Source organism: Chiloscyllium plagiosum, unplaced genomic scaffold (assembly GCF_037043375.1).
Source record: "Chiloscyllium plagiosum isolate Xiang-an unplaced genomic scaffold, Cpla_swu_hap1 HiC_scaffold_29, whole genome shotgun sequence".
Taxonomy (NCBI): Eukaryota; Metazoa; Chordata; class Chondrichthyes; order Orectolobiformes; family Hemiscylliidae; genus Chiloscyllium; species Chiloscyllium plagiosum.
In genome coordinates this window covers 21,781,954-21,799,192 of record NW_028270167.1, presented here as the reverse complement: position 1 = coordinate 21,799,192, position 17,239 = coordinate 21,781,954, and the positions used below count along the sequence as shown (strand labels likewise).

Sequence of the window (17,239 nt, the reverse complement as noted above, 5' to 3'; positions counted from 1 at the left end):
ATAAATAGCTAATGGTTTTTAAAAAAAATTAAGCCATAAGTTTCACAATCAATTCCACCAACTTCAACATTTTGCTATTTAGATACAACTGAAGATTTTTTTCCATCCAAGTACAGTTGTGAAAAATAAAAAGCATTTTCAACTGCAAATTGGGACTTCTTTGTAAACCAAACAATTCTACCCAAAACAAAAATAAATATCAAATTAAATATGGCCTAGTGGTATTATCACCAGGCTATCAACCCAGAAATTTAGCAAATGTTCTGGGGACCTGGGTTTGAGTCTTCCCAGGTGGAACTTAAATTCAATTTAAAAATCTGGAATTAAGATATGACCATATCAATTGTAAGAAAAACCCATCTGATTCATTAATGTGCTTTAGGGAAGGCAATCTACCATCTTCACCTGATCTGGCCTACATGCAACTCCTGGCCCACAATAAGCAATGGATACAAGGCCCACTGAAGTCTCAACAAAGAAATGAAGCCGGATAGACCATCTGGCATCAACTGAGGCACCAGAGAAGACAATGGCAGAAACAGCCCTGTCGACCCTGCAAAATCCTCTTTGCTAACGTCTAGGGGCTAGTATCAAAATTGGAAGAGCTGTCTCACAGCCTGACATTGTCTGTCAGGTATGATCCCATGAGCATAACTATGTATGACCATCACCACTGGGACAGTACATATCCAGTAGAGGTAGTGGCATAGTTGTGTATAGTCAGAACGGAATTGGCCTGGGAATCATCATTGGAATCTTCAACATTGACTCCAGACTACATAAAGTAGTCTCGATATCACATGAAGTGAATTGAATTGGTATTGGTGAATGTGGAGATTGTTGGAGGATCTAAGCTCTGTAGTCTTGCTACATTCAGTTGTGAATAGTGGTGGACAATTAAACAAATCACTGATGGAGGAGGCTCCACAAGTATCCTCTTCCTTACCTGATGAAAGAGAGCAACTTCAGCGCAAAAGCCAAGACTGAAGCACCAGCAGTAATCTTCAGCCAGAAGTGCCAAATGGGTGATCCATCTCAGCCTCCTCCAATCATCTCCAGCATCACCAATACCAATTCAATTCACTCCATGTGATATCAAGAAATCATTGGAAGCACTGGATAGTGTAAGGGGAATGGGCCCTGACAACATTCTGGCTATAATACTCGTGACTTGTGCTCCAAACTTTGCTGTTCCCTTAGCCAAGCTGTGTCAACACAGCTAGAACACTGGTAACAATGTAGACAATGTGGAAAATCACACGGGTATGTCCTAAAAATAGCTGAAAATGTGTTGCTGGAAAAGCGCAGCAGGTCGTGCAGCATCCAAGGAGCAGGAGAATTGACGTTTCGGGCATGAGCCCTTCTTCAGGAGCCCTTCTCCAGAAGAAGGGCTCATGCCCGAAGTCGAATCTCCTGCTCCTTGGATGCTGCCTGACCTGCTGCGTTTTTCCAGCAACACATTTTCAGCTCTGATCTCCAGCATCTGCAGTCCTCACTATGTCCTAAAAATAAACAAGCCAAATTCAACCCAGCCAATTATGGCCCTATCAGTTGATTATCAGTAAAATGATGGAAATTTTTTTTAGATTAGATTACTTACAGTGTGGAAACAGGCCCTTCGGCCCAACAAGGCCACACCAACCCTCCGAAGCGCAATCCACCCAGACCCATTCCCCCACATTTACCCCTTCAACTAACACTACGGGCAATTTAGCAAGTCACCTAACCTGCACATTTTTGGACTGTGGGAGGAAACTGGAGCACCCAGAGGAAACCCACGCAGACACGGGGAGAATGTGCAAACTCCACACAGTCAGTCGCCTGAGGCGGGAAAATGTCATTAATGGTGTTATCAGGCAGCACCTGCTCAGCAATAACCTGCTCAGTGACCCCAGTTTGGAATCCACCAGGGCCACTCAGCTTCTGACATAATTACAGCTTTGGTGCAAACCTAGACAAAAAAAAAGAGGTGAACTTCAGAGGAGAGGGGAGAGTGACAGTCTTTGACATCTAGGATGTATTCGATACAGCGTGGCATCAAGGAGCCTGGCAACCACTGGAATCAATGGATATCATGGGGCCAACTCTCCAAGGGTTGGAGCAATACATGTCATGTAGGAAGATGATTGTGATTGTAGGACATCCATCATTTCAGCTCCAGGACATCTCTGCAAGATTTTGTTAGGATGGTGTCCTAGGCCCAATCAACTTTAGCTGTTGCATCAATGACCTTCCCTCCATCATAAGGTTAGAACTGAGGATGTTCACCATTGATTGCACAATGCTCGGCAACAAGCACGACTCAAATACTGAAGCATGTTCAAATGCAACAAAATTCGGACAATATCCTGGCTTGGGATGACAAATGGCAAGTAACATTTGTGCCACACAAATGCTAGGCAATGGCCATCTCCTATAAAGAGACAGACAAGCTAACTACCACTCCTTGATATTCAATGGTATTACCATCACTGAAATCCTATTAACATGCTGGGGGTTACTATTGACCAGAAGCTCAACTGGACTCGCCATATAAGCACAGTGACTGCAAGAGCAGGTCAGAGGCTTGGAATATCACAGCAACTAACTCACCACCTGACTACCCAAAGCCTGCCCACCATCTACAGTGCACAAATCAGGAATGTGAAGGAATATTCACCATATGCCTAGATGAGTACAGCTCCAATAACACTCAAGAAGCTGGACACCATCCAGGACAATTTAGGCATGGCCAATCCACCTAGCCTGTATATCTTTGGACAATGGGAGGAAACCGGAGCCATCCAAAAGAAACCCACACAGGGAGAATGTGCAAACTCCACACAGACAGTCACCCAAGGCTGGAACTGAACCCAGGTCCCTGACGCTGTGAGGCAGTAATGCTAATCACTGAGCCATCGTGCTGCCCTAATTAAATAAATGCTATTTACATTGATACAATGGCACTGCAAGTAGCAAGGCAATATAGACATTCTACCATTTTCTTAATGTTTTCATTGAAATGGTAGACTCAGCAACTTGCAAAGAGATGGTGTAGCCATGGGATTTCCTCTTGGTTCGTTTCTGTGGCATTCGAAGAGAGGAGATTCTAAATACTTTTTTAAAATGGAATCAGCTTTGACATCCTATCTCAGACACATTTTTGATCTGTCCAGAGGAAGTCTGCAATTTTTGAAACTATAGCTAATTAAGAGATCAAAAAGTAGGCACTCCACGACAGTCTACCACAGATCTATCTTTCCCAGTCAGTCGAAATCATTGGATTCATAGAAGTCTACACATTATTAATAAGATTGGCCTTAGTAGCAAACTTGCAAATAGAATCCCAGCCATTTGTTACCTTGTAAATTTGATGGAGGGAAATCAGCTGCAGAATAATGGATATCCTCATGACAAAAAAAACCTTTGTTCACTGCACACCACACAGACTCACAAATGGACAAATCTACTTTTTTGGTGCTAGGTGGTTTCCAGTCAATTTACAGTACAATGCTTCACATTTGCAGTTCACATGTACAATGTGCCAGTGAGATAGACGTGTCAAAGTTTTCATACATTTATGAAAAGTATTTCTTTTTAAAATGCTCATGCATCTAGTTTGAAAAATAATCTTAAAAAAATCTTACCAGCAGAAGATCAGTGATTGACTGCAATGCCTGTTTGCGTACAGATACAGCAGGATCTCGACAATGATCCTGTAACGTCGACAGATCTTCTTGAGTGCAGATGGCAAGATTATGCTTTAAAATGCTTACAAACAGCTGTAGGTATGGAGCACAAAATAGATCATTTGCTATCACATTGATGTATCAGGAAATTAAAATCTAATTAAGCCCCAAATAGAATTCAGCAACATATTTTCGGTAACATTCTCCGATTTGACAGCCATTAAACTGAAGGAATAGGGAACTAATTAATTTATTGTGTGTGGAAAACAAGAAAACATCAATGTATTATGCACTGCTCAAGGATTTTGTTTAAACAGCATTCACTAATGACTGATGAGTTTGAGAGACAAATACTCGAACTAAATAATAATTTTCTTTTAACATTCTGCCTACGGTTATGGGTCTGATAAACCTTACATGCATGTTGTGTAGTATGTAATTTTGTAATGAACAAAACAAAAGGAATGGCTTACCTATGCATCTGCAATTAAATAGTAATTTTGTAAAATTCAAGTCTTTACATTTCTAACCACAGCATGAGTTTGCCTAAATAATCAGCTATTTTGGAAAGGCCTAGGGCCTGGCCTGCTCAGAGCTCTGAAAAGATAATGCCGTCTTGGTTTCATTAAGGCATGAAACCTGAGGTTTGCTTTACAGTTTGCTCCATCAATTAATAAATGCTGAGGATTCAGCTATTTTTATTTTTGCCAATTCATCTTAGAGTTTTCCTGCAGTAAAGGCTATTCAGTTCCATCGCACTCGTGCTGGCTGTCAGAGCTTTCCTCACAGTTCTATTTCCTTGCTTCCACATCAAACCCCTTATACTTGAAACATTTTCTCAAATTTTTATCCTTTAAAATTATTGAGCTTTCTTTCACTGACATTCCACAACTAACATTTGATCCATCTGAATTTGGCATATTGCAAAATTTCAGCTGAGAAGAAGTCATCAGCCATTTCTGTCAGCAGAATATCAAATCCCACTGAGATAAGGATCCAAGCGTTTCCAAGCAAGGTTGGTGAGCTGGTTTTGCCACCTGGGAAGGTGATTGCAGAATGCACAGAATTAAAACTGTTAGGAAATGCTCTGGGAATTTTTGACTTTTCTGTTAAAATTGCAATCTGTCCATAAGGCAGAAATACTCAGAACATTTTCATACTGACACTAATTCCCCATTCACTTTCTTTGCTAAGAGCTGAAAGGTCACTTGGCTGCCACTTCAGAGACATCTCCTATATCGTAAAGCACCATTTGACTCAAAACTTCATGAGAGCCCATATGATCTGACCGGGCCCCTTTTCATACTAGATGTTAAAATTGGTCATATTTTTATTGTATTGTTTATACAATTATTTGTATATATTTAACATTACTTCTTTACTTTTCAATAATGTAATCCTATTACTGAATTTTTTTTTTTTACAATTTTAGCAACTAATCCTTTCACTTATAAAAATTCATACAAATGAAGTGTGCAGTCTATTCTCCATTTCATTAAAAAGGAAAAATCTCTTTTAGGCTAATATTGCCTTAAGTTAACCTGCCAAAAGTGTTCACCTATGTCTCAAGAATTGTATTTTAGCTAACAACCATTCAAGCTATCAATCAACATTTTCCTGACATCACTTAGTCTCCTCTTCAGTTAAACACAATCCTGACACTTTGTGGTCTACCAACAAATGAGGTACTGTGTCCCATATTCAGGTCCAAAAAGACAGATTTAAATTGAGTTTTTCACAAACAGTGAACAACTTCAAGCGCTTTATAACCAATGAAGTATTTTTGAAGTGTAATCACTGTTGTAACGTGCCCAGAGCAACAGTTCCAACAATAAATCTTATGGCAATTTTTTAAGTGAGCTGCAGATTTTGTGCTCAGCAGTCAAATTATGCAAGTGCATAGGACAAGCTCAAATTAAGTGAACTGACTACCATTGGAAAACTCAACACAGCTCCCACCACAAACACAGGGAGGCCTGCTAAATTTAAGATTTTGTAAAAATAGACTATTTTGTCTTGTCCTCCATAGCCATAATTTGTGAAAGGGGGGGCGAGTAAATGAAATAATTGACAGTCAATTGACTGTTTTCACTTGTCATAAAGATCAGCAGACATATCTAGCTATAATACATGGCCAAACTAAAGAATTAATCAATCAGTACACTGATATCAAACGCATAATACCTGAATGGCTGATTTTCTGACAATGGTTCTCTCATCACCAGCTCTCAACCTCAACATGGTCATAATTTCTTTCACTGTTCAAAAGAAATGCAGGCTTAATATTTCATTAATGAATTATAAGCATTTCAAAATGTCTAATGCTCATATTGCCTTCAAACCACTGATACAAAAAAGGGTTCTTTACAAACATTTTCAGATCGAATGCACGTATTCACAGTTTAATGCATTTTTAACGGACTTGAAAAATATTTGGAAATAAAAGCAAATTACTTGGCTGGTATATTTACAATTTGTTGAAATTGCTCAAAAATTGCTGCATTATCCAAGATTTTCTTTTAAAATATTAAACAATGGTCTCTGCTTTATAATATGCACATTTAATGTACATTACAGTGTAATGGCTGACCTAACAGATTCCTTTCCTAGAGACCATTCTTTCTGCACAAGCAAAGAAGTTAAAATTAATAGACAGAATCAACACTAACTAAATTCCTCAAAATTATGATATCTTAATTCACGGAACATTGAATTCAATCACAAAAACAGTAATCTAAAAAGATCCTGTTTCGTTTCTTTTTAAAAAAAGAATTTTACAAAACATTCCTATAAAAAGCGAGGTACCTTTAGTCCCTCACAAAAGCAGAAGTTGCTGGAAAAGCTCAGACCTGAAATGTTAACTTTGATTTCTCTTCATAGATGCTTCCAAGACCTGCTGGGCTTTTCCAGCAACTTCTATTTTCGATTTACAGCATCTGCAGTTCTTTCGGTTTTCAATCTTTAGTCCCTCCCTAACTTAACCTTGTTTTCAAAAACTCAACTATATTTAGTTTCTTCCAAAGCCTTATAACTTTTTATTTGTACATCTTTTGTGCTCCCTTGTCTTCTAGCATTTTATTTACAATTTTCTCCTCCTAATAAAGCACTAGAAGAATCTTAAGCATTTTGTTATGAAAGTCCACTTTAACAGAAAAAAAAACAATCAACCAAAGACATTTCAGCTTCCGGTCAGAATTAAAGGCAGTTCTGCAGTATCACAACTGTTACTTTGTAATAAAAATCATATTACTTACTGGACTCATTGTACATTTCAATCTCAGGTCCACAGCAAAGACACGTTTCATACAGATATGATTTTTTTTGTGCTCACCATTAGTAAATGTTGAATCCCCAGGGTCTGTGACTTCAACACTTTTTAGAGTGTCCTTGCATTGGTTAGCAGTGACTAGAAGTTTCAAAACGTTTGAAACAAAAATTGAATACACCAGTCCGTGATTTTTAATAATCTATATTTCACTGTAATGCCATTCAAGTAACCAATTGCAAAATGCAGTTTCAAGTGTGAAAGGATAGCAACTTTGTATTTCTAAATATGACTAAACCACAATGGAAACCCAATAATTCAGTGCAAAACACCAAAAATAAAAATGCTAAAAGAGGAAATACAAAAAGGTAATCCAGGAATTGGACATTTCAGAAAATAAATAAAATCATGCTATTACAAAATCATGCAGCCTTTAGTGGGAAAAGAGCTTCAGTTCTAGCGTTTTGGAATAAGGAGAATGCTGGCAGTGATTCTCGATTTCAAAATCAGTGAAGAAAGGAAAGTACATGCAACACATAGCAGATTAAGACACTCAACACAATTGCAATTTATTGCTAGAAAGAGTAGACCGACGCATTCAAATTCAATACTTCCTAGAAGACTAACAACTAAACATAAAAGCTGAAAAATAAATTCAAGTTAGAAAAATGGCAGAGATTAATCAGTTGGTTCTAATTGGTTAAATTAAAAATGCCAAGCATCACTGTTTTCAGTGCAATGTATTGCAGATTCCTCTGCAGTATGCAGACAAAAGGAACTCTCCTAAAGACTGTGCAGTAACAAGAAACCAGATACACTGTGGAAAAAAAAGGATTGGAAATGAAGAATGATTTGTATTGCCCTAATAAGGTTGAAACCACGATTATTGATGTCATTTAAGACAGAAAAAGAAAACTTCTACATCAGTCCAAACCTGAAAAGTGGAGGAGTTTGCTTTTCTTAACAGAGAAAACTGAACATTTTCATATCAAAATGGTGTGAGTTAAAAAGATTATACAATCAATAAAAGGCAAGTACAATTAGCCACAAAAGATTACAATAAGGAGTTATAGAGAAACAAGACAATCTGCACACAAGTTATAACAAGAAAGCAGATAATTCAGATCAGAACTCGAATTCAAAATTTGAGAAAAATTGGAACATCAATGTAACATTTGAATCTCAGCAGAAAATATTGGTTGAGGGCAAGATGACTGAAAATGCAGACAGGAAAGCGATTCAAATGAGATTTATGCCAGAATTATTGCAAAAAATGTATGATGTGATGTGAAAATTAAAAATACACTGGAATGGTCTAGTAAGTGGTTTCTGTAAGCAAACCCACCCCTCAATAGTTCATGTCAACAAATAGCTGACAAAAGGGTGGGTAAAGAATAGTGACTCTTACACGAAGGATTTGGACACTGGAATTAAATATCTAAATAGATGAAGCACTAACCTAGTCGTCAAAGTAAATCCAATCAATTGCTAGAGGTATGATGAAAACACTGTCCAAAACGTTGGTGCGACCCTATTTGCAGAGTTTTTTCCAGCACATAACTTTTGTTTCAGATCTCCAGCATCTGTAACCACACTCCCCCACCCCTCTCACCCACTCCAACCACTCCCCCACCCCTCTCACCCACTCCAACCACTCCCCCATCCCTCTCACCCACTCCAACCATTCCCCCACCCCTCTCACCCACTCCAACCTCTCACCCTCGGAACGCGCAGCCCTCCACTCACTCCGTTGCAACCCCAACCTCACTATCAAACCAGCAGACAAGGGAGGCGCGGTAGTAGTTTGGCGCACCGACCTCTACACCGCTAAGGCCAAACGCCAGCTCGCAGATACCTCCTCCTACTGCCCCCTTGACCATGACCCCACCCCCACCACCAAACCATCATCTCCCAGACCATCCATAACCTCATCACCTCGGGGGATCTCCCATCCACCGCCTCCAACCTCATAGTCCCACAACCCCGCACCTCCCGCTTCTACCTCCTGCCCAAAATCCACAAACCTGACTGCCCCGGCCGACCCATTGTCTCCGCCTGCTCCTGCCCCACCGAACTCATCTCCGCATACCTTGACACCATCCTGTCCCCCTAAGTCCAAGAACTCCCCACCTACGTTCGGGACACCACCCATGCCCTCCACCTGCTCCATGATTTTCGCTTCCCCGGTCCCCAACGCCTTATTTTCACCATGGACATCCAGTCCCTGTACACCTCCATCCCCCATCACGAAGGACTCAAAGCCCTCCGCTTCTTTCTTTCCCGCCGTACCGACCAGTACCCTTCCACAGACACCCTCCTTCGACTGACTGAACTGGTCCTCACCCTGAACAACTTCTCTTTCCAATCCTCCCACTTCCTCCAAACGAAAGGAGTAGCCATGGGCACCCGCATGGGCCCCAGCTATGCCTGCCTCTTCGTAGGATATGTGGAACAATCCATCTTCCGCAACTACACTGGCCCCACCCCCCACCTTTTCCTCCGCTACATCGATGACTGTATCGGCGCCGCCTCGTGCTCCCACGAGGAGGTTGAACAGTTCATCCACTTCACCAACACCTTCCACCCCGACCTCAAATTCACCTGGACAGTCTCAGATTCCTCCCTCCCCTTCCTCGACCTTTCTATTTCTATCTCAGGCGACCGAATCAACACGGACATCTACTACAAACCAACCGACTCCCACAGCTACCTGGACTACACCTCCTCCCATCCTGCCCCCTGTAAAAACGCCATCCCATTCTCCCAATTCCTTCGACTCCGCCGCATCTGCTCCCAGGAGGACCAGTTCCAAAAACGCACATCCCAGATGGCCTCCTTCTTCAAGGACCGCAATTTCCCCCCCGACGTGGTCGACGATGCCCTCCACCGCATCTCTTCCACTTCCCGATCCTCCGCCCTTGAACCCCGCCCCTCCAACCGCCACCAGGACAGAACCCCACTGGTCCTCACCTACCACCCCACTAACCTCCATGTACAGCGCATCATCCGCCGCCATTTCCGCCACCTCCAAACGGACCCCACCACCAAGGATATATTTCCCTCCCCTCCCCTATCAGCATTCCGTAAAGACCACTCCCTCCGTGACTCCCTCGTCAGATCCACACCCCCACCAACCCAACCTCCACTCCCGGCACCTTCCCCTGCAACCGCAGGAGGTGCAAGACTTGCACCCACACCTCCCCCCTCACCTCCTTCCAAGGCCCCAAAGGAAACTTCCATATCCGCCACAGATTCACCTGTACCTCCACACATATCATCAATTGCCTCCTTTGCACCCGATGTGGCCTCCTCTATATTGGGGAGACGGGCCGCCTACTTGCGGAGCGTTTCAGGGAACACCTCTGGGACACCTGGACCAACCAACCCAACCACCCTGCAGCTCAACATTTCAATTCCCCCTCCCACTCCACCAAGGATATGCAGGTCTTTGGACTCCTCCATCGTCAGACCACAGCGAAACGACGGTTGGAGGAAGAACGCCTCATCTTCCGGCTAGGAACCCTCCAACCACAAGGGATGAACTCGGATTTCACCAGTTTCCTCATTTCCCCTCCCCCCAACCTGTCTCAGTCAAATCCATCAAATTCAGCACCGCTTTCCTAACCTGCAATCTTCTTCCCGACCTCTCCGCCCCCACCCCAGTCTGACCTATCACCCTCACCTTGACCTCTTTCCACCTATCACATTTCTGACGCCCCTCCCCCAAGTCCCTCCTCCCTATCTTTTATCTTAGCCTGCTGGACCAACTTTCCTCATTCCTGAAGGGCTAATGCCCGAAACGTCGATTCTCCTGTTCCCTAGATGCTGCCTGACCTGCTGCGCTTTTCCAGCAACACATTTCCATCTGATCTCCAGCATCTGCAGACCTCACTTTCTCCTCTGTAATATGTTGCTTTTACCCTAGTAATATAATTCCTAGGGAATATTTTTACCAACTATGATTACACCAACTAAACAAAGAATATTAATATTGTTGCCAACAGATCAATGCAAGCCAAAACTTAGCATTAAAAAAGTGGTAAGATTTCAGATTTCGCAGCATTTTCACAATTGGAACCCAATACTCTTCACAGAAAGCAGAAAAACAAGCAAGTAGCCATTCCTAACATTAGGACAAATGATAAACACAGGAAGCCTGCATGCGGGTTTCAATTATAGCAGACTGACAGGCTCTTCAGTAACAGGTTACCAACATTTCTCACAATACAGCAAATGTGTTATTAACCGGTACCTCCGGGGCCAGGAGGGTACTGGTTGATCAGATATCCCAGTTGATCAGAAGTGTACAATATAAAACATACACAAATAGAAATGCAATGCAGGAGGTTTACACACTTGTGCTTTATTTATAGCATAAATCACAAATTTTGTTTAAGGCAAAGTTGCATTTTTATTAATATTGTTGCCAACAGATCAATGAAGCCAAAACTTAGCATTAAAAAAGTGGTAAGATTTCAGATTTCGCAGCATTTTCACATTCTCACATCAAATTGATCACTCTGATCGCAGAGATCACGATAATACAGTAAACTTTCTGTATTTCAGATATATTATTTTCACTTGTTTATTGTGAGCGCCAGTTCATAAGGTACTGGTTAAAACAAAGTTTGCTGTACTTGAACGGAGGAAGAAATTCCTATCACAAAGGGACAAGTAATTTAGTTCATGTTTTTTGGTCAACATAAGAGGCCTACAGTCATCAAAACAAACTTTTGCACAAATAGTATTATGCTCACCATCACATTCTGCTGAATCTTGGTTGTCTGCAAATTCAATGCTTTTTAGTGCTTGTGGGGTCTTATGTCGAATGTTTGTGGCTAGGAAAACAAAAAAAAAATTAAGATTTCAATCTGAAGTCTATTGCTAAATTAACATTTAGAAGGCTAAGTAATAAATACTAAATCACAATTCATAATGTGATAAAATGAAAACTGGCACTGAAATAAACAACAGGTAATGCAAGGTATCAGCAATTTTGGCATGCCCCAAGATCCCAAACACAATTAAAGAGGGACAATTTGATTGACAGATTTTTTTCTCCTATCAGATGCAAAGTTTTAACCTTAGACGCTACGAAACTATATTTTAGCTTTCTACAGTGATTAGTCGCTGCTTCTTGAGTTTTTAAAAGTTCATTGAAAAAAATAATATGTTGTGGCATCAGAGGGAACTGTTACAATTGAATGGTTAAACAAGAAGGCAACTTGCTCTCGGCCTCCAACAATGTCAGTCCATAAGCACAATAGCTCAGTTTCTCTCTTTTCCTGCAGCAGCAGGGATTGAATGAGATCAATGTCAGTGAAGTCAAGATGTCCAACACTCCAACACGTACCATAACATGCAGCTTCATCCTCATGATGCTATTAGTGAAAAAAATAATTCTATCTAATTACCTTCACTTTCCATCTTGACAGAATTGCCAAGAGTATTCAATTCTCCACCTGACTGTCCATGAAATCCAGATTGTCTTCCAACTACAAAAGTTACTTTGAAGTGATTTTAACAGTACATAACTGCCTCCCTGAACTGATCAGTTGATTAGTTTATTATTTTGCAGTAATCTTTAGGAAGCCCCAAGCATGAGCAATTTCATTTAAAAGATACTGAAGTATTTTATTTTTCTTTAGACACTGACAAAGTCAAACTGGTATATAAAAACAACAGATCAAATCAAAACAGACAAGAATGCCAACAAAGAATAAGTATACTCAGCAGCAACCCAAAAGCTAAATAAACCTTTCCAGAAAAAAGTCCTTTATGATTTTAATGGTACTTACTTTGTAGCAATATCTCCTGAACATACATCACAGCTTTTGAAGTATTCAACTCTAGGCATTGTGCAAGACAACAGAGAGCTCTACTTCGGACTGAAGGAGCCTTATCGGAGCATCTACCCAAGATTACAAACTGGATCCAGTATTTGTGACATAGATACTTCTGATGTTCTGGAGGAATTGAGCCATCTGGTTCCCTCTCAGGCAATTCCATTAATGCCATTACCACATCCAAGGCAAAGTTTCTGTAAGCTACCTAAAGAAAGTCAGGAGGAACAGCACAAAATGCAACACATTTCAGAATATCTGGTGCATATGTATGCATCTTGTGAAAAGATGAGAAAATACTGTTTATAGTAACATGATGCAAAAGGTGTACAAAGAAGAAACCGGGACTAAAGTAGCTTATCATTTTCATGGCCTGAGTAGTTATAGGTTGGAACAAACAACCCATCTCTTTATAGAAGATATTGAGATTTTAATTCCATTAAAGTATCAGACCCAAAAGTCAAGCTGGTTTTACAACTGATGGGAAATCCTTTTCCCAGAGGATCAACAAAGTTAAGATGTTAAAAACCTTCCTCACAACTTTTCTTATTTTAAATACAAATCGGAAAAATGCTGAAAATACAGAAGTCAGGCACCATGTGGACAGCATCATCTGATTAAAGTTTGTGAAATTGAAGAGATAAACTACTTTTTGCTCTCCACAGATGTAACCTGACAAAGGTTTCGTTAGAATTCAAAACTTTATTTTCACTTTTTCTTACCTTGCTGTTTTGAGAGAATTTGTTCAGCCAATGTAAAAATGCAACAAACTCCACAGAAGGAAGTTTCATCAGCAATTTCACTAGAGCCTGGGCACCATGTGTACGGTATTCCACTTTATCTGGCACCTATAACATAAAACTGCATTAAAGGCCAACAAAAGAAGTAACATAAGTTATTTATAAAATGCACTGACATCATGACTGATTCTAACTCCATACATGCTAATTCCTGACTTATTCCATATTCTTTAATGCCTTGGATAGAAAGCAAACTTTATTAAATTGAGCTAACATCTGTTGTTTTCTTGGGGGAAGCATTCCACATTTCTGTCATTCTTTACATTAAGTCTTTTCTAACTTCTCTCTTGAATAGCCTGGTTGTGTGTTTTGTTCTAGCTTCCCTTATCAGCTGATATTGTTCCTCTCTATGTGATGTAAAGAGAGCGATATCATTTATTTTAAAGCTAGGATTTCTGTTTTTTTTAATTCGCAATTATGAGTTTTCTTTTTGCCTGAAGTTAATAATTTCTGTAGCCATGGTGATTTCTCTGAACACTGTTTGAGAATTAATGGGTCTGTACATATTGGTAGAATTTTATGACTGAACAAGATAAAAAAGCTCCAGTTTAGAAAGGTCAGGAGAGTTTTCCTTGGAGTTTAAAGAGAAACACTCAGTTTCTTTTAGCTTCACTTTGAGTTTGGAATAATCCTGTGAAATCCTTAGAATGGAATGGCTGTATAAAACAGTACCATCAGAAGTGAAGGACACAGTAAACTGGGTTACCTTAGAGCGAGGAATTAATGTTAGACCTCTACCAGAAGTGCTGGAATAAAACCCTGATGAAACTGAAATTACAAGTGAGTTAAACCTACTGAGGTGATAGAAGTATTGTACAAGTGGCGCTTTGGGGACTATACAAAAGCTGTCTTGCCTTTTATACATTGAAAAGAAGTATGTTTTTAGACTAATGGGATCATACTTCAACCACGTGAATTTCTATTATAGGTAGATAGTTTGATTTATTTTATTTTACCTTCTTTGTTTGCTAATAATAAATTGTTTTATTGATAGAACAAAATCAACAGTATTGTATGCTTATGTTTCAGTAAGAGATCACTACACTAAAATCATAACATTACCTATCAAGCCAGCTTCCTGTATGGTATCAGACTTGTCTGGTCATAAGTCGTGAGTGGGGTGCTAGAAAAACAGAATTCTGAAACTGCCTAACCTGCTGTGCTTTTCCAGCACCCCACTCTCTTCTCTGATCTCCAGCATCTGCAATCCTCACTTTCCCGTTGTCTGGTAATAACTTGAACTGGGATTATACCACTTACCTAACCTACAAATAAAGTTTAAAAATCCCAAAATCCTCAAATGAAATCCCCTGTCACCTTCAACATTCCAGGGAACACCAAGTTTTTGTTTATGTAATCTCCCTTAATAAAACATCTGATGAATCCATACTGCCCTCTTCCAAAGGTCAATAATGTAATGCCGAGAAAAGTACAAAATACTCCAGATATGGCCTAACCAGGGAACCCTTTGCTTCCACATATTGTATATTTTATAGTGAGAATCATAGAATCCCTACAGTATGGAAGTAGTCCACTCGGCCCATTGAGTCCACAATGGCCCTCTGAACAGCATTCCACCCAGACCCACACTCTTACCATATTCCTGCAACACTATGGCTTGTCCACCTAGCCTGCACATCCCTAGACACAATGGGCAACTTACCATAGCCAATCTACCTAACCTGTACATCTTTGGATTATTGGAGGAAACGCAGGCACCCGGAAGAACCCAAGCAGGCATGGGGAGAATGTGTAAACTCCACACACAGTTGCTGTAGGCTGGAATCAAACCTGGATCCCTGGTGCTAACTGCTGACCCACTGTTCTAGTTTTTCATTTGACTTCCAATTACTTTTCATATTTAATTATTTGTATAAGTGGACATTGTCAAATGTGTTGCAGACGTTTCGTCCCCTGTCTAGGTGACATTCTCAGTGCTTGGGAGCCTCCTGTGAAGCGCTTCTGTGATGTTTCCTCCGGCATTTACAGTGGTTTGAAACTGCCGCTTCCGGTTGTCAGTTCCAGCTGTCCATTGCAGTGGTCGGTATATTGGGTCCAGGTCGATGTGCTTATTGATTGAATCTGTGGATGAGTGCCATGTCTCTAGGAATTCCCTGGCTGTTCTCTGTTTAGCTTGTCCTATAGTAGTAGTGTTGTCCCAGTCGAATTCATGTTGCTTGTCATCTGCGTGTGTGGTTACTAAGGATAGCTGGTCGTGAACTATGAAAGCAACCACCCCAACACACACAAAAGAAGTTGCATCAAGACACTATTCAAAAGGGCCACAACACACTGCAGTACACCAGAACTGCAAAAAGAAGAAGAAGTACACCTATACAATGTATTCGCCAAAAACGGATACCCGCGCAATTTCATCAACAGATGCCTAAGGAAAAGACAATGGAATGAGGACATGCCACAACCCAAAGGACTAGCCATGCTACCATACATCAAGAGCATTTCCAAACTGACAGCCAAACTACTGCGACCCCTAGGACTCATGACAGCACACAAACCAACAGCCACACTCAGACAACAACTCACCAGAACGAAGGACCCGATACCCAGCATGAGCAAAACAATGTAGTGTACAAAATCCCATGCAAGGACTGCACAAAACACTACATAGGACAAACAGGAAGACAGCTAACGATCCGCATCCATGAACCCCAACTAGCCACGAAACGACGCGACCAGCTATCCTTAGTAGCCACACATGTAGATGACAAGCAACATGAGTTAGACTGGGACATCGACCTGGACCCAATATACCAACCACTGCAACGGACAGGTGGAACTGACAACCAGAAGCGGCAGATTCAAACCACTACAAATGCCAGAGGGAACATCACAGAAGCGCTTCGCAGGAGGCTCCCAAGCACTGAGGATGTCACCTAGACAGGGGACGAAACATCTGCAACACAAATTCCCAGCTCGGCGAACAAAACCATAACAACGAGCACTCGAGCCACAAATCTTCTCACAAATATTGTCAAATATTTTGATTTCTAGTCTTTGGGCTTTTTGAATTTTAAATAAACAAAATTCTGAACTATCATTTTTGGATCTTAAAGCTTCACACTTGCTCAAACGGAAATCTGCTAGCTTCACTCAATCACTTAATCAATTACAAATAACCATTGCAATTTTACATATCTATACACAATAGTTTAGGTCACTCGCAAACTTGGACACATGGTTCTTTATTGTGTGATCAGAGCCATTACCGATTGGATAAGGACCCGGTACAGATCCTTATGATCCTTATTTATTTCAATAGCAGTTTCCATAGTATTTATGGAACAGATTACAAGATTGCATTTGTACTCCACACAAAGCTTCAACTATCCTAAGCAATAATAAGCTCCACATTTTCCAGGCATAGAAATTTCTTCAGTGACTTTAACCAATTCTCAAAATAAGAAATTTCTCCAGAATTCCAAACTGGATTTATTGGTGATGGCCTATATTTTTGGCCACTTATTCTCATCATGTCTGCAAATAAAAATATCTTTTAAAAGGACAAGCTCTTTCTAATCTTGAAGACCACTATCACATTATCCCACACTAGTTTAAAAGATAGTTCGAGTACATTCAAGAACACCTATTGCTTCTCTGCCACTGCCCTAATATTAGTGAGTTTTAAGAAGATTTGTAGCTCAG

General features: G+C 40.6%; 1 protein-coding gene across 2 annotated transcripts in view; it reads right to left on the bottom strand.

Annotated features, from left to right (window-relative positions):
* Nucleotides 1-17,239, bottom strand: part of ncapd3 (non-SMC condensin II complex, subunit D3) — an 82,527-nt gene that overhangs the window by 35,207 nt on the left and 30,081 nt on the right. For both annotated transcript variants that reach the window (XM_043676756.2, XM_043676759.2), the window contains 6 exons: nucleotides 13,499-13,624; nucleotides 12,732-12,984; nucleotides 11,691-11,771; nucleotides 7,000-7,074; nucleotides 5,853-5,926; nucleotides 3,627-3,761 (listed from right to left, as the gene is read on the bottom strand). In XM_043676756.2, coding sequence (XP_043532691.2) covers nucleotides 3,627-3,761; nucleotides 5,853-5,926; nucleotides 7,000-7,074; nucleotides 11,691-11,771; nucleotides 12,732-12,984; nucleotides 13,499-13,624 — 744 coding nt within the window. The remainder of the gene's footprint in view (nucleotides 1-3,626; nucleotides 3,762-5,852; nucleotides 5,927-6,999; nucleotides 7,075-11,690; nucleotides 11,772-12,731; nucleotides 12,985-13,498; nucleotides 13,625-17,239) is intronic.